The 18343-nt window shown below is 42.6% G+C and overlaps 1 protein-coding gene across 11 annotated transcripts in view; it reads right to left on the bottom strand.

The window, feature by feature from the left end:
- SH3KBP1 (SH3 domain containing kinase binding protein 1) overlaps window positions 1-18343 on the bottom strand; it is a 357800-nt gene that overhangs the window by 10696 nt on the left and 328761 nt on the right. For 6 of the 11 annotated variants that reach the window (XM_025372226.1, XM_025372225.1, XM_025372224.1 and 3 more), the window contains 2 exons: window positions 5363-5472; window positions 1287-1415 (listed from right to left, as the gene is read on the bottom strand). In XM_025372226.1, coding sequence (XP_025228011.1) covers window positions 1287-1415; window positions 5363-5472 — 239 coding nt within the window. The remainder of the gene's footprint in view (window positions 1-1286; window positions 1416-5362; window positions 5473-18343) is intronic. The other 5 variants (XM_025372230.1, XM_025372227.1, XM_025372232.1 and 2 more) reach the window with 1 other exon arrangement.

Genomic DNA, 18343 nt, shown 5'->3' on the forward strand with positions numbered 1-18343 from the left:
CCAGACACTTCTTGAATCAAGGCTTTTCTTGGCATTTCCTACATGACTCGCTCTCCCGGCCCATTTCGGCTACTGAGCAATTTTAAAGCCCTCACAGAGTATAGGCCACCACCCTCCCTAGATCAAATTAGTTCAAGTGGAATTTCTAGAAGCAGTGAAGAGCACGACATGACAACTCCAGGGAAGTGAAATAGGCTAATGGGATAGAACTGTGCAAATCAGAACCGTGAAAACCCACTGTCCACCAGTAGATGTCACTGTAGAGACACCCCAGGGATGTCAGAATGAACCTATACCTACAGTCACCAGAAAAAACGGGTCTAAATCCAATTTCTGCAAATGGAATCCTTTTATAAAGAAAGAATGCTTCGGTTTTGTGAATAATTACAATTGATCTGTTGTATAGGATCACATTTTGCATACTGTATCAGATTTGTAAGAAAATCTATACATGTAAATTCTTAAATCTATGGAGAAGGAAAATTCCACGGTAAACTAATTTCTTTGTGCTAGTCCTGCTTCAAGTGACTACAGTTTTCTGCTTTTAGACAGAAAGAAGTTGCTATATTCAGAGAAAATAATTCCAGTTGACTTGGTTTGCTTAGTGGGAGAAAATGGAATTTTAAAATCTTGGTTCATATTCATACGAAGAAGAGAATTTATACAAGATGCTCCTCAAAAGTTACATGCAGTAGCCAAGAGCTAAATGTCTTCCTTGTTTCTCATAAACTAATAACTTAAAGTATCTATACTATTCTCTGGGCATGGAATAAAATTAAAGTGTTTTTAGACTATAAATTTATTATAGAATGTGAATCCAAATCAATTTTCTTTAAGAGACCACATTAGTTATCTATATTTGTGATCTTCCAACTATAATTTGTGACCAGCTTTGAACATAAAAGACAAGATCTGTGGGCAGAGGGCACAGCATTTAATATATTTAATGTCTTCTCTCTAGACATCTCAAGGCTTTTTAAACTGTTCTGGTTGTGGTGATGGTGGTAGTGTGTGAAGGCATTTGTGAATGTGTGTGTGATGATATGAAGAGGAGATCAAACCACAAGAGAGAAACATGGGAAATAAACAACTGAACTTGTATCTCAGGGATTGTGCCTAGTTTTGGAGACTGCAACATGCCTCAAGGATTTTGATGAGTAATAGAATCGCTGTCATTGAAGAATGACAAACACCTGCACTGTCTGTGTATCTTTGTTTGGTTTATAACCCATCATTAGCACATGCATGAAATGACAGGGACACCCTCGCCATGGCTAGTCACTCACTTGGGATATGGTAACAGTCTTGGAAGTTTTCTTTGACGCGTCCACTCCTCTGTGCGCAAGTGAAATGTGTTCCTCCTTATCCTCTTCGGGACTTGGGGAGTCGAAGATATCAGGGCTTGAAAGGGATGACTGATAAAGCCAAAAGAAAATGCTTTTGTCAGAATTACACCTTAGCTGACACCGCTTTCGTGAATATAATGCTATGTGCTTTCCAAAGCCCTCGACACTGCTATTTTGTCTTCTCATGATAACCCTGTGAGGCAAAAAAGTGTGCTGTTATCCACGCGCTCAAGTCACAGAGCTGATTAGTGGCAGAACTGCGACTAAGAAGCAAGGTTTCCTAAACCAGGGATCTTGCCACTGATGTCCATCAATCACTTCAGCCTTGCAAGCATCCACTGTCCATCCTTTCCTGCTCCTTCCTCTAAACATTTGCTACCATGTGCCAAGCACTGAGCTTGTACTGCAGACTTAGTGACATGCCACACAGAATGCCTGCCCTCACAGGGCTGACAGTCCACCAGGGAAGAACCCCACACAGGTCAACAAGAGGCTGCTCTAATCTGCCTCTCCTCCATTCCCTCCTCTTCCTTTTCTTTGACCTTTTCCAGGATTGCTAAATCTGCTGCATACGGAAGTGCCCTAAAGGATGTGTCTGAAAGAAAACCATTTCCAGGGATAAGGGCTCACCAGGCTGTGGTCCAGTGACCGGTGTTTCCTCAGCTTGAGAGCACAGCCCTGCTCGCTAGTGCAACAAGCTCATATCTCCTTTGGTACCTGCTGCTAAATCTCTGCGCTCATTATTGCTGACAGTCAACATTCATTTTGGAGTCTGTATTGCTACAGTATATTTACAGAATGGCAGCATCTTTTGGTAAAATATAGGACGACACCCCTGTTCTTTCTGCCTCACTGTGAAGATCACTGTAAAGATAAAAAAGCCAGATGAGGCCAGGCGTGGTGGCTCATGACTGTAATCCCAACACTTTGGGAGGCTGAGGTGGGAGGATCTCTTGAGCCCAGGAATTTGGGACCAGCCTGGGCAACATGGCAAAACTCCATCTCTACGAAAAATACAAAAATTAGCCAGGCACGGTGGTGTGCACCTGGAGTCCCAGCTACTCGGGAAGCTGAGGTGGAAGGATCACTTGAGCCCCAGAGGTCGAGGCTGCAGTGAGCCATTGACACTGCACTATTGCACTCCAGCCTGGACAAAAGAGCAAGACCCTGTCTGAAAAAAAAAAAAATTCTGGACCAATTCACTGGAATTCACTTGGTCATAGATGATCACTGGGCTAGAATTTCCCTATTTTAGAACAAAGCAAATTAAAATAAGAGTTCCTATAGCAAGGAATCCTTTAGAATGAAGAATCTTCCAGAGATCTCTTTGGACAAGCTTATCTTCAGCTTCATCTCTATGCTTTCTACCCTGGTGGTAGAAAAACAGTCCCATTTAAAGTCACCACTTGGCATCAGTATAGAAAAATTACACCCAAAAATATTGTATGTTTTCTTCTGTTTACTTAAGGCAGAAATCTAATGCATTTTAGGGAATTTTTAAGCAAAGTTTTCAATTTAACAGGTTTTATTTGTTAATCTTCATTTAATCTGAAAATCCAATTACCTAGAATAACGTTTCCCCCACCACCAAGCCTTCTTATTAATCTAGGCTTAACTGCTTAGCCACCATACCATGCCTGGATCCTTTCATTTTGAGATTTTATTCAAAAAGCCAGTTCCCTTCAATACAACCTAGGGTTCATGAGCTGCCAATCAAAGCTTGCTCTTTGAATCCTATAAGCATAAAGAGCTTCAGCTAGGGTCAGAGGCCCCAGGCTGGGGAATCATGACTGGTATCTTTCCTCCATCATTCCCCCCAGTGGCCTTTGAGGAATATGCCCATATCCACTAAGCCTCCACTTGCCTATGAAAAATCCACAGGTGCTAACTGGAAGAAGACTAAATAGGAATTCAAAGTACACATCCAAGTGGGGATGAATGGGAATGAGGGGAAGATAATACGATATTTATACTTTAAAGCACAAATATATCCTTTTGTTCTAAGTCTGCAAATGAAATCACTTCATATAAAATGTCAAACTTCGAGTCACTGTGTCATAAGCTTCTTGCAGACAGTGACCATGTGCTTTTCATTCCACATCTTTGGTACCTGGCACAGTGCCGAGCCCATAGGGGATAGATTTCTATAAAGATTTATTGAATGAATGAACAACTGTGTAGTCTGAAGGCAGTGAAGATGATATGTCCTTACCACATCCCCCAAATACATACGAACTCTCAGGCATGGGATGTATGGACCAAAGATGAGACAAGAGATGGTAATTTAAACCCGTCTGTAATTCTGGAAGTCACAAGGCTCTCTGGACCTTGAAAAGTTGGGACGGATTTGGAAGGAAGACAAAAATGATGAAGGATTTATAGAGAAGATGGAGGAGGTAGGATTGAAAAACAAAATATAGAGATACTAAGAAGCAACTAAACAGGTCGTGGGTATAAGAGGGGTGTTGGGGTGGGGTGTGAAAAGGTGAGAGGGAGAGGGGAAAGAAGGTGGTGTTGACAGAGAAGTCTGTATAACAGTAAAAAAAGTCAGCTACTTTTAAAAGTCTTTCACCCAAAAATGTGTCAGTGCAAAGTTAGGTTTGTTTCATACTAAGAGGAAAAATAGGATGACTCAAACCATACTTCCAGACTCTAGACATGAGAGAAGAGGTTCCAAGGAAGTGACATTCTTTTTCTTCTAAATGATGACACCTTAGGTGGGATCAGTGATGACATGAAAATAGGATGTGTCCTGGGAAACCTGCAAAAGGTTAATTCCTTGGTTTATCTGGGTAGAGGTATAAGGACTTAGACTCACTGGAACAAGGCAATGTGCTACACAGAAATAAACAGATACAGAGAGAGAGAGAGAAAGAGAGAGAGAGAGAGAGAGAGATCTTATACACAGACACAACTTGTGGAAGGTGAGCTTGGAGGGGACGGAACAACCTGTGGCAAAAGCAAAGCATACATTTCCCTTTGACCCACTTCCAGAAAATTTTTACCCAAGTCAATAATTTTAGAACAGCATCAAGATTTTTCTGCAGTGACATTCATTTGAGTGTTGTTTATAATGAGGAACTGGAAAAAACATAAATGCCCAATAATGGTATATTGGCTAAACACTCACATACTCATAGGTTAGAAAAATGGGCAGCCATGAAATGTGATGTCAGGGAAGAATGTGTCATGACTGGGGAGAAAGGAACACAACAGAAGAGGAGAAAAGCAAGTTTCAAAATGATGCATATTACATAATCCTATTTGTGAAGAAATAATTTTATAGATACAATTTTTTTTTTTTTTAAAAGCTAAGGCTGTATAGCAAAAAGTTAACAGTTCTTTGCACTGGGGAGCAGGATTATAGGTAACTTTCTTCTTCATGCATTTTTTAGTTCAAATTTGGTACGATAAGTGTGTACTAGGTTCGCAATAAAAAGTCATTCAAAACGACCCAAACAAAAATCTTCTATGGGTTATCCTGAGTGTTCCAATCGGTCTCTCCTTCATCATCAGGTGCCTCATATGTTTGAAAACAATCTCCTGAAGGTCTGCGTGGTATTCTGTGGAGGGGTACAGGCAACGGGGATTTGAGAGAAAGGTTCGGCTGCTGCCTGATGCTATATAGGAGTAGATCTTTATTTAGTAAAGTTTTGTTTTGTTTACAGACCAAACCAGCCTCATTCTCCTTTCCCCACCATAAAACATGATTTTTTTTCTTACCCTTTTCATTTCAGGTTCAAATAAGAATCAGTCTGGAAGGAAAGAAAAGGAAGGTGGGAATAGGGAGCGCCTACCTTGCTGGCAGAAACACAAAGAACAAATAGAAAGAAATGCTGCTTGACTCAAGAAGACTCTGAAATCACTTTTGGTTGGCAGTGTATCTCATGGCCTCCCTCTCCTGGGGTGTCCTCAAATCGGCTGCTTGCAGAAGAGTCCTTAGCTAGAGTCTCTAATCTGTCCTGCTTTTCAGCTGTAGAGAAGTAAGGGGACATACAGTATGAGGAGACACTTACAGATGTGAGGGACTGGGACGGAGGCCGCCTCCCCGTAGCTTTTGGTCTGCTTGTGGTCGGATGACTGAGTTTCTCAGTAGATGATACCACGGAGTCAAAACCTTCTAAGTCTAAAACAAAAGTAAAACACAGTTTTAAGAGCCAAAATAGGAGCAAAGGCTCTTATGATATGTCATAAGCACCTCTTTTTCTCAATAATAATCATTTCTGTATGGATTACACTTCATCTTTTATAAAGGCTGTTTACATCCTTTGGTCATTCAATAAACAGGATTCAAACTGAATGGGATAATCATTTCCTTCTTAGTTTAACAAGCTATTGCATGGAAGAGAGAGAAACAGGATTTTTCTTTTTCTCTTCTACAGCTATATCCATAAATCTTTAAAAAGCTACAGAAAGAGGATTAGAGGAAGAATCCTCTTTTTTCCACAAATCCAAGTCCATTTTAGTAGACAGAACACTCTGGCAGTCTCGACACAAAAGGCAGTTATTACAAGGTACAACAGCCACAGGCAAGTGGATGCCAGTCATTGATTCCAAAGACAAGAAGAGATGGCAGTCCTGCTCCTCTGCACTTGTGACTGGTCTAGAGGCAGCTATGTAGTCCAATTTGAGTTACTGAGCAATACAGGGCAGTATACTGAGAGCCTGTGGGAAACAGATTTTTCTCTCTGTCCAGAGAGAGGCAAGTGAGAAGGCCTTTTGTGTTGCTGTTCCTCTTCTTTCCTGCCTGGGATGCTACTGTAAGGATGGGATGTCTGGAGCTGTGGCAGCCATCTTGTGACCATGTGGCTATCTAGTCACAGGACGGCGAGGCAGAAAAATGGAAAATGTTAACTGACAACCCCGATGGGTTGCACCCCTGGGATGATCTAGTGCCCAGACTTCTTGCCATGTGAAATTAACAAACCCCTGTTATTTCAGCCAGTTTTAATAAGATATTCTTTATTTGCAGCTAAAAACATCCTAACTGCCATAACTGCAGCTATACTGGTCCAGGACAGAGAAGTTAAAAAAGATTATGTGCATTTCCCCTCACTTTATTTTGGGGAGAATTCTTTTGCTGATGGTTATAATAAGTGGTCTGGCTGTGTGACAGCTTTATTCTATTAATGAACAGGCAGGTATTATCTGCAAACTATTTTCTTTAGTACAATATGCAAAATCAAGCACTGGTCAGGAGAAGCCATTAAATTACACCTGAGATTATATTAAGTGACATTATCCTAGCACCTGATGAATGAATAATTACTCAATTAACTCCTCTTATCAGGGCAAGGCAGGTGTAACAAAAGGTTAGCCATCTGCAGAGATGGCACAAAGAAAAACATCAGTGGTGCTCTGAAGCCAAGAGGGAGCCCATCAGCACCCAGTACCTGAGTGAGGCTCATAAAGACACCCACCTCTCTAGCTGGCTCAGCAGGGTGCCAGGGGAGGGCAAAGAATCCCCCTGCTAGAATGTGCTTCTCCAGTGCTGTCTCACTGGGCTGACCCCTCTAAGGGGCCTTCCTTTAAGAGAACCTTATTATTATTTTTTCTTTCTTTCTTTTCTTTCCCTCCCTCCCTCTTTTTTTTTTTTTTTTTTTTTTTTGAGACAGGGTCTTGCTCTGTCTCCTAGGCTGGAGTGCAGTGGCACGATCTCAGCTCACTGCAGCCTCAACCTCCTGGACTCAGGTGACTCTTCCATCTCGGCCTCCCTACAGGCACGCAACACCACACCTGGCTAATTTTTGTAGTTTTTGTAGAAATGGGGTTTCGACATGTTGCCCAGGCTGGAGAAACTTATTTTCTTAAAAGGTTCTCCTCCAGACTCTACCCTGGGACTCTCCTCTAGTAAGTCCACGTTGTCTAAAATGAAAACTCCCCATTACACACTTGGATGGATGCAAAAAGCCACCATCTGACATGAACCTCCCCAATTCATCTTTTCAAATCACTTTTCCCCTGATGACAAATGTAATACATGATCAGTGTATAATTTTTAAAAAACAAAACATGAAATTGTAACAACAAAAAAAAGTCAACTACAATCTTACCACATCGAGACAAGCACTGTTAGTATTTTCATATATTTTCCTCCAGGCTTTTTTTCCTATAAATAGATAGTATAGCTCATACTATATGTAATACTGCATTCTGCTTATTTCACTTAACCTAATATGCCATGTCTCTAAAAATTCTTTGTAAATATTTTAATTGTTGTTGCACTGCAATTAATCAATCCCATTTGTTGGATAGCTAGTTTCCAAATCATTTCCCCCTCCTAAGTTTTACTGTTATGGAAGAACACCACACAAATACCCTTGCATGTACTCTACATACAGTGAGTTTAGCAGCTTATCCATGCAGATCTCCAACTGTTCTGGTAGAAGGAAATAAGGCCCAGGACAGTGAAATTTGTTGGGGGTCAGAGGGGCTGGTTGGGGAGGACAGAGGCATAACGAGGGGCAGAGGAAGGCTTGGGGAGAGGAGAGAGGACGAAAAACCAAGGAGCAGATGCTGACTGACAGCCAGGGAAGGAGATGGAAGAGAGAGTCGTTAAAGGTTCCAGCAAACAGGCAGCTGCCAAGGGCCTTGGCTGGGAGCTATCAGGGGCAGAGTTGGACAAACCTATATCATGGCTCTGTCCAGGAAACTAAAACAAGCTCAGGAGCAAAAGCTGAGCAGGATGAAGTGATTAAAGAACAACAAAAGGCTAATTAACTCTGCTTCTCCACCTCACCTGCATGGAGGAATCACCTGCACAATTTAAAAAAACAAAACACCACTGCATCCCAGGGATTGACTCACCCCATCTGGGGTGCATCCTGGGCACAAGCAGGTGTCAGTCTCCCCAGGGGATGTGAACATGCAGCAAACGCTGAGAAGCACTGCCCTAGAGGAGGCCGGGGGCTGAGGGGAGGGAAGGGAGTGAGGATTTGGCCAAGCGGAGGAGTGGAGAGGCCACCAAGTGACTGACAGGGTGTTCCAGGGCCCAGTGAATAGAGCCTGCCTGGGCTCTCTAACAGTGGGCCTCCCATGCTGGGCTGAGGAGCGCTGGCCCGCTTTGGAAGGCCACAGAGGTGCTGGAGCACTCGACGAAAATGGTGGCCAAAGGCTCGGGTGATTGGTGGCAGGTCAGACACACTGCAGCTGGAGCCAGGAAGAGGCCCGAGATGTGACCCAGCATAACAGTGGGGTGGGAGAGGAATGTAGGGAGCCAGGGGAGGGGATGGGACAGCTTTGGGCCCCTCTTAGGATGGACTTGGTAAGTCCACTTGTGTGCAGGGGTGGACAAGTTCACACCAGGAAACTTCTGCCAGGACTCCTGGGAGGAGTCCATCTTTGCCAACCCCCGACCTTCCTGGGCTCACTGAATTAAGTCCACCTGGCAGTTTAGGATTTCAGAATGTGTGAGGTGGCAGTCTGTAATGAATTATACTTTTAAAACAACCCAGAAGTGTGATGTCTGTCTCCCGCACTTAGGCTGTAAGCCCCAGGAGGGCAGGAACTCATCCTTGCGTTCTCAAAGTCTAGAATGTCCCTAGGGAAAATATGCTGGTTCCTCTGTCAATAAAGGAATAAGCAAATGAATGAACTATCTCAAGAAAAAAACTAGGAATGTAGCTTATAGAAATGGCTCCTAGCAGGATGTGAGCAGCTTCAAGGCTGAAGAAGCATTCTTTGCTATGGATGCAGAGAGGGCGGATTGGCCCATTCTGTTTTACTGGTTGAAGTTTGCACTAAGAAGACCTATGCACAGTGAAGCCTGGCCACGCTTAGCAAGTGTCTCCAGGACAGATGGCAGAGAAGACTGCTCTATTTCTGTCACTCATGAGTAACAGGAAGGTCCAAGTCCCTCAGGGGAAGCCACTCTTAACCCCTTAATGCATTTTTTTTTTTTTTTTTTTTTTTTTGAGACAGAGTCTTGCTCTGTCCCTCAGTCTGCAGTGCAGTGGTACAATTGCAGCTCACTGCAACCTCAGCCTCCCGGGTTCAAGCAATTTTCCTGCCTCAGCCTCCCAAGTAGCTGGGATTACAGGTGTGCGCCACCATGCCTGGCTAATTTTTGTATTTTTAGTAGAGATGGGGTTTCACCATGTTGGCCAGGCTAGTGTCGAACTCCTGACCTCAGGTGATCCACCCACCTTGGCCTCCCAAAGTGCTGGGATTACAGGCATGAGCCACCATACCCAGCTTAATGCACATTTCTGCTAAGTTTAACTTTCTATAGTTTTAGTTTGGAAAGAGCACTTTTTGGAAACAGCTACCAAACCAAACTGCCATACAGAAAAAAAAGGTACCAAATATGAGATTGCTTGCTGAAAACGGAACCTCAGGTTACCCTGGCATGTTTCATAGATCATGAACTGTAATGCAGTTCTGCTTTCTGACAGTAAAGGGGAGAAACTCTCCAATACTGTCACATCACTTTTCAGAGGCACAGAGCACATGCTTCATGACTGTGGCCATGGTAGCTGCGATTAAGGCAGAATTTCCATGACTAACCCATCGTGGTGTGGAGAAAATGTCCCAATTTTCATGGCGGTTTTGAAATGAATCAAGCTGAAACTTGATATGAGCTTTCTCAGCCTGGCTAGGAATTTTTCCTCTTAAGAGAAAAAGGTTTTAATGCCCATAAGTCAGTCCAAAACTATTGAACTGGCAAATGCTGGGGTATTTTTAAGAGGTTAGTTTCCTAAGGACGAGAGGCCCTTTGCTTTTGTGATACTTGGACAACAAACTCTATGCAGACATATGGGGATAATTCATGTTGGGCACGATGGAGTTGGCTTGGAAAGGGCCTTTGACTCTTCATGGCACATGAAGTTGCTCATTTTCCATGAACTTCAGTCACACCCTATTTGGTTCAATTAGAAAATGTAGCCTCTTTTTCCATGGATAGGAGCAATGATACCAGTGACCACAGGTGACGTAAAGCACATCCACTGAAAGCACAGAGGAGAAACAGTCAAAAGGCTAAGTCAGGCTAGCTGTCACCAGCAGAGTTCTTTGGGAGCTCCTAAATCATTCTCTGCATTCATTATAGCATGTTGCTGTGCACTTTAAACGGAGCTTTAGGATATAAATTTGCTTACAGCTAAAACCTGGCAACATCGCTACCTCCCAATATCTCTGGAAGCCATCCCTTCTCCTCCACACCCTGTCTCAGATTATTAAGGCCACTGAATTTCTTGCCTGGAACCACTGTTAATAGATTTTTCACTTCAAGCCCCTTACCACTCACATGCTGCCACCAGAGAGGTGTACAGTCCTGATCTGAGTATGCCCCTTCAGGGCTTCCTCTCCCGACTAATTTCCTTCGGTGCCACAACTGAGGCCTCTTCCAAGAAGCCAGACTGCACCCTAAGACCTGGGTTCGGTGCATCCCTACTCACCCATCACCCTGATCTCGGCATTTAGTGCCCTGTACTGACATTTCTTATTGACTTCTCTGCCTCTCCCACCAGCCAGGGAAGAAGCTGTGGCTTTTCTCTCTGTTTCCCTGGATTTAAGACCACTTATGGCTTGCAGTGAGTGTTCAAAAAATGATTATGAAACACATTAACAAACAACCTTTCTAGGCTTCAGATTTTCCAGCAGAAAAAAAAAATGAGAGATTTATCTGAGCCATCAGCTTCATAAGGTTATTCTTTCGTAAATGAGAGACCATGTGAAAACCCTTTCAAATCATGCAGATAGAATTCTGTTTTCATGCACCATTAACGGAGCTGTGGGATTTGGAAACAAGGATCTAAGAGCAAGGCTAGAAATTCCCCCTTCCCTACCTTTTTTTTTCCCCAAGGTCTAAGATGAGAAAACTTTAAGCCCACAGGGCCGCAGGTACTTTCTCTGCATTGCAGAAACACCATGAGGTAGTCTGAATGGGAGGAGGAAGTCTCGCTCCATGCCTCAGTCATTTGACTAGTGTGGAAAATCTGTGCAGACTATCAAAATGGGCCCAGTATTGTGGGGGGGTCAAATGAACACCTGTGTTAGCTGAATCACTAGCTGAAATGATTAGCAATGATTAGATTCTTCAGGAAAATAAGCCCTCCAAAATGTGTAAGGATATAGGAGATCAGCTGTTGTGTTTCATTTGTAATCCAGGTGTGAAGTTTGTAGGACACAAGCTGCTGAGAGTAAATAAGTTTTCGAGGGTTTTTTGTTTTTTTGTTTTTTTTTAAGAGACAGGGTCTCGCTCTGTCACCCAGGTTGGAGTGCATGCAGTGGTGTGATCATAGCTCATGGTATTATAGCTTCAAACTCCTGGGCTCAAGCAACCCTCCTGCCTCAGCCTCCCAGGTAGTTATAGCTACCATACCCAGCTATTTTTTGTTTTGTCTTATTTTTTGGTAGAGATGGGATCTTGCTATATTGCCCAGGCTGATCTCATACTCCTGGCCTCAAGCAATCCTCCTGCCTCAGCCTCCCAAAGCACTAGGATTACAGACATGAGCCACCATGCCTGGCCATAAATAAGTTTTGAGCTACTGTTTTGAACTCCATGTGCCAGCCATGCCACTACTAGATGCTTCACATGCACATACCCTCATTTCATCTGCACAAAACCCCATGATGTGTGGGCATTACTATAATCCACAAAGAAAGAGACAGAGGGCCAGAGGTTAGAAAACATGCCCAAGGTCACTACCAACAAGTAACAGGGCCCACACACAGATTCACATCCAAGGGATTCTCTCCACTACAGAACATTGCTTGTTTTTTTTCTATTTTATTCAAATGTGTTTTCAAATGAGCAGGAAAAGGGGCTGGCTTCTTCCAGGCACTCTGTGGCAAGAAATGTAATGTGCTAGGCAAGTTCAGAGAATGTTTGGCAATTTGGTACAAGCAGATTCTACATCAAAACATGTAGCTCAAGAATAAGAGAGGGAGATACAGTGTTTATTTGCTCATTAATTCAATCAAACATTTCTTAAGTATTTACTCTGTGCCAAGCATAGGGATAGTTTTGAGAATGAACGTACTATCATCCTGTATCATCACTGTCCAGTAGAACTTGCTGTGATGATTGAAGTCTTCTATAATCTATATACTATTCAAATGGTAGCCACTAGCCCCACGTGGTTACAGAGTGCATGGATTATGGGTAAGTATAGCTATTTAATTAAATTTAAATAGTCACACGTGGCTAGTGGCAATGAAGATTGTGTATTATGATCCTGTATCTTGGAATTTCCCCTCACTTATGCTCAGCCCATTCATTCAGTGGCTATTTTTCTGAGCATACACTATGAGCTAGGCAACGGGGGATACAGGGGTGGAAAACAGCCACATTCCCTGCCCACATGGAGCTAAGAACCCACTGAGGGAGACAGGCTTTTGTATGTATGATTACAAATTCTCCTAGTTTCTATGAAAGAATGATAAAAGGTGAAATTAGCAATGATAGCATGGGGACCTAATTTAGATCAGGGAAAGGGGGGACATGGCTTACTGCAGTCTTGCTTCGAGGAGAGGTAGTAATGATTCACTCGGATTGTTGACAAGCAATGCTAAGTGGGGAAAAGTAGCTCTCCACATTTGCATTCCTTTAAAAATTGCTCACTACAGGCCCAAATTTGCTATGCAAAGTGATCTGGTAAATAATGTAATTATCTATTGGAAACAGTAGTTACACTATGATCCACAGGAACATAAATCGGCACTACCTTTCTGTATGCTATTTGGCAATACCTACTACAAAATGTAAATGTGTACACCTTCAGATATATCAATGTCACTTCTATAAATTAATCCATAGAAATGTTTGTGTAAGTATAAAATGATATATTTATGAAGCCAGTGTACTTGCTAAAATAATTTTGGAAACCCTTGTATATACTCCTCACACATATCAAGTTGAAATCTAAACTTTTATGTAAGTTTTACTCACAAAGGATGTAATTTCTGTTATATTCTAAATATTGAGATTTAAAAATATAACTTACATAGATTTCTTAAATATATCCAATATATATTTGAATACTGCAGTAATTTAACCACCACCATCATCCATTTAAAAATATCATAAGATTTTAACAGTTGGAAATTTTTTTTTTTTTTTTTTTTTTGAGACGGAGTCTCGCTCTGTCGCCCAGGTTGGAGTGCAGTGATGGGATCTCAGCTCACTGCAAGCTCTGCCTCCCAGGTTCACGCCATTCTCCTGCCTCAGCCTCCCGAGTAGCTGGGACTACAGGCGCCAGCTACCTCGCCCGGCTAGCTTTTTGTATTTTTTAGTAGAGACAGGGTTTCACCGTGTAGGCCAGGATGGTCTTGATCTCCTGACCTCGTGATCGGCCCGTCTCTGCCTCCCAAAGTGCTGGGATTACAGGCTTGAGCCACCGCGCCCAGCCAACAGTTGGAAATTTTACATCATTCCTTTTCCTCCTTAAATTCATATTTCCAACCCCTACTGCTGAATTTTATCCTAATCTATTTTCAAGTCTGTTGTTAACTATTTTATCATCTTTCCATTGTAAAAACATGTATAGAAATTAAAGTTTAAGATTTTTTCTTTCCTGAAATTGTAAGACTCTAAGTGTAAAAATTATTTTTCTTCTGGACTGAGTCCTCATTACATTATTATTAGTATACAAATGATCAGAACATAAATATATACACATACCACACATTTTGATAAATAATTTTTAAGCATGACAAAACAGAATGTTATTGGGCTTTTCCCCCAAACACTTCATGTGTGTATGATTATTACTTAATACAAGGAAGAGATGGTTTGGTATCAACTCTCTAGTTTTCATTTTAGAGACATAAGTGCCAAGAAAATTTGTTTACTTAAATAGAAGTAGATGGAATGGAGGCTGGGTATGGTGGCTCGCACCTGTAATCCCAGCACATTGGGAGGTCAAGGCTGGTGGATCACTTGAGGTCAGGAGCTCAAGATCAGCCTGGCCAACATGGTGAAACCCCGTCTCTACTAAAAATACAAAAAAAATTTAGCTGGGTATGGTGGCCCATGCCTGTAATCCTAGCTACTCTGGAGGCTGAGATAGGAGAATCACTTGAACCCAGGAGGCGGAGCTTGCAGTGAGCTGAGATCGCGTCACTACACTCCAGTCCAGTAGATGAAATGGAAACTTTTTTTTTTCTTTTTGAGACGGAGTCTCACTCTGTTGCCCAGGCTGGAGTGCAGTGGCACGATCTCGGCTCACTGCAACCTCCGCCTCCTGGGTTCAAGTGATTCTCCTGCCTCAGCCTCCCGAGTATCTGGGACTACAGGTACCTGCCACCACACTGGGCCAATTTTTGTATTTTTAGTAGAGACGGGGTTTCACCATATTGGCCAGGCTAGTCTCAAACTCCTGACCTTGTGATCCACCCTCCTCGGCCTCCCAAAATGCTGGGATTACAGGTGTGAGCCACCACGCCTGGTCAGAATGGAAATAATTTTGTTATCAATGTCGCTCAGTTCTCTGAACTCCTTGCAAATTATATATCAAAAACCGGACTGTCGTCTAGCATCACCAGGAATTATTATTTTTAATGGTCTACCACCAAACAACTTAGTGGGTACCTCCTTCAATGTCATTGGAAGCAAAGAATTACTAACCAACTGATTTGAAAACAGAACTTGCAACCTGGAACTTGTATCCATGTCAGGGTTTTCTCTAGGATCTCAAACTTACTTAGGATGGCAAGCATCCTACTCTTTTATATTTCCCTGTAATAACTTGGGTTAAAAAAAATCAAAATAATTCTTTTAAAAGATTTATGAGTACTTTTTAAAACTTTACGAAAAGGTATGCTCATGAGCCAGGTGCAGTAGCATGCCTATAGTCGCAGCTACTCAGGAGACTAAGGTAGGAGAATCACTTGAGCCCAGGAGTTCAAGTCTAGTCTGGGCAACATAGCAAGACCCCATCACTAAAAATAAAAAAATAATAAAGTTATGCTCATAACCCCTTAACAATTTCTTAAATCTCCATACAGCCAGCAAATCACTTAAAAGCAAAAAATCATTAAGCCAAAAAAACCCTAGATTAAACCTTAGAAAGGGCCAAATTATCAATTCTAGATTAAAAGAACTGGCAGAACTAAAGAAACTGAAGTAGAGACAAAGGAAACAATAAGCTACTTAATTTCAAAGAGGATTCAGAGGCTACCAAGACAGCAGTTTTCTCAATGTCTAGAAAACTCAGCTAAAAGAAATGGACAGGGTTAGAGAAACAGACTGTGAGGCTGCACTGGGTTCTTTCTTTTTAATATTTTTTTTGTAGAGACAGAGTATTTCCCTACATTGCCCAGGCTCGTCTCGAACTGCTGGCCTCAAGTGATCCCTCCTGCCTCCCAAAGTGCTGGGATTACAGGAATGAGACCCCATGCCCTGCCTGAACTGGGTTCTTTATGATCATTTCATCCAAGCCCCTGGATTAATGATGAAAAACCAAGATCCAAGGAGGTACAATGGTGTGCTCGATGGTCAGCTTCAGTGGGACGAGCAGCCAGAGCAGAGTGCACATTTCTTTTTGGAGAGCAAGATGTATGGGTCATTTCATCTTCTTTAACAGCACTTTACTTAGATATAAGAGAAGCAGGGCCAGGTGCAATGACTCACGCCTGTAATCCCAGCACTTTGGGAAGCCAAGGTGGGAGGATCGCTTGAGTCCAGGAGTTTGAGACCAGCCTGTGCAACATAGTGAGATGCGTTTTTACAAAAAATAAAAAATTAGCTGGGCATGATGGTGTACACCTGTGGTCCCTGCTACTCGGGAGGCTGAGGTAGGAGGATTGCTTGAGCCTGGGAGGTTGAGCCTGCAGTGAGCTATGACTGCGCCACTGCACTCCAGCCTGGGCAACAGAGCAAGACCCTGTCTCAAAAAAAATAAAAAATAAAAAAAAGGGGGAGCAGTCTGATACTCATAATATAGAATGTTAATGCATATGTGAAACAATAATATTCTAATGTCCAGAATTACATGGAAGCCAAAATTACACTTACTACAAAATTTGAGGAGGAAAAACCTTCTGTCTCAAAGCCTAGTATGCTTTTTACTACCCCGGGAGAGACAAGAGTCCCCCAAAACTGCTAGAAGGGGCTGGCAGGCTCTCATTCACCAGCCTGGGTAACTTGCTGAGCTATTTCTCATTTGTAAACATCAGGAGAAGGGAGAAGACTGAGGTAAAAAGGATTTAAAATGCTCTTAAAAATCTGACACTCCATGACTTTTTCTTAGGAAAAAAATTACAAGTTATCCTATCTCTACAAAAAAAAAAAAAAGTTAATCTGCTAATTGTACATTTCTGGACACTAGTTTTTACCTGAGCTACTGCTTCAATGCCTGACTCTCTCTAGGGCCTTTTCCTTGCCCCCAACATTTCTCTTTCCCACCACCTTCTATCTCTGCAGATGTGAGCTGGACCTGTGGTTTTCAAAAGTTGCCAAGAACTGGCATGTGTCTGTGCCAAGGTTATCATCAGTCATAATGCACTGAGAAAAAGGTCAACATTGTGAGTTTCCCATTAAGCTAAATTTGTTCAATTTTACACTTGGAGATTATACCCTTTCCAATAGGAGATGGCATTTGTTTATTTTGAATGTGCCTCATTAATAAAAGAAAAATCAAGCAGTCTCCCAAATTAGAAGCCTCCACCTCCTTTTTTTTTTTTTTTTTTTTTTTGGTAAATGAGTCTGTGAAATTCCAAACAGCATGAACCTCAGGAAGACATGACTAAGGCCTGGGGAGATGAAGAGAGTGTCACTACAGGTTATGCAAAGGTAAGCTTGGTTCTAAACCAGGGCATCCTGCTGACCTCCAACTCCAACCTTCGCTTGCCACTACCATATCCAATGACCTTTTAATGGGGCCCATGAATGTCACTCTCTAACTGCTAATCACTTTTCTCTTGCAATGAATCAAACTTCACAGGCTCCTAACCTTGGCCAAGGTTTCCAGAACATGCTTTAATGAGACACCATGGCTAAATAAGGATTTTGATAATTTACTTAATAAAGTGATACTAAAACAAAATACTTAATAAAATGTCGTGTGTCCATAATGCTTTAATGTGACAAAGGGATGCCTGAGCACGATTTTCTGGTAGGTTGTACATTCCTCTGGATATTTGCAAGTAAAATGGAAGCCATAACCGGGCTCTGCCAATCCTGAGCCCACAGCCAGGGGATGGGGGGAGGGTGGCACCTTAAGCCAAATAAATGCCATGTGAGATCTGAGAGCTGAACATCACCTGTTCCCATGAGAGACCTCTGTGGTGTATACTGTGGATGCAGCAGAGGTCACTATATAAGTCTCTTTGTTCTATGAGACTACTTTGAATCCACTAGGTGTACCTCCAGATTTGCATTCTTAAATCTGTAGGTACAGCCAGTACATCCAGAATACGGCATTAGAATATAGTCTCAGCATGCAGCAAAGGTAGAGGCACTCAAGCCATCAGACTGAATGATGAACGAGAGCCCTGGCTACAGAGATGCAGGCGACCACAATACCAGGGGAGGGAGGACATGCTGACTCTGCACATAGGTAAGTGTTTGGGGCTGCCTGCAAGTCCACACAGCTGTGACCCTCTCCAAGCCAAGAGCCATCTGAATTGATGTTCCCTAAATGTCCCTCCACCTCTCTCACGTCAACTATTTTGCAGGCTGGTGGGTATAGAGCATTTGGGTAGGATAGCACTAATTTGCTCTCTGTATTCTGGAATAATTCATACCACCAAATGCACTGCTCCAGTGAGGTTCTGCAACATTTGCCATCATGTCCCCACTTTGACGTAACCTCCCCCTGTTTCTATAGCATTTGTGAGGCTTGTCCTACAGGCACTCTCAATGTTTACTGAGTTTGTGCTTATAGGATGTTATGGGGTAAAAGATGTTCACGAAACCCCTCATAACTAAGCACAAACCCAGCCACCGCGATGGACCACCAAAGGCCAGCAGGACCACCCTGTGCAGGGCGCATAGGCAGAGGTGAGCACCTCTGTTCTGGTGAGGACCAACATCTTTCACTGAGAAAGTCTAA

The sequence above is a fragment of the Theropithecus gelada genome, chromosome X, assembly GCF_003255815.1.
Source record: "Theropithecus gelada isolate Dixy chromosome X, Tgel_1.0, whole genome shotgun sequence".
Lineage (NCBI taxonomy): Eukaryota > Metazoa > Chordata > Mammalia > Primates > Cercopithecidae > Theropithecus > Theropithecus gelada.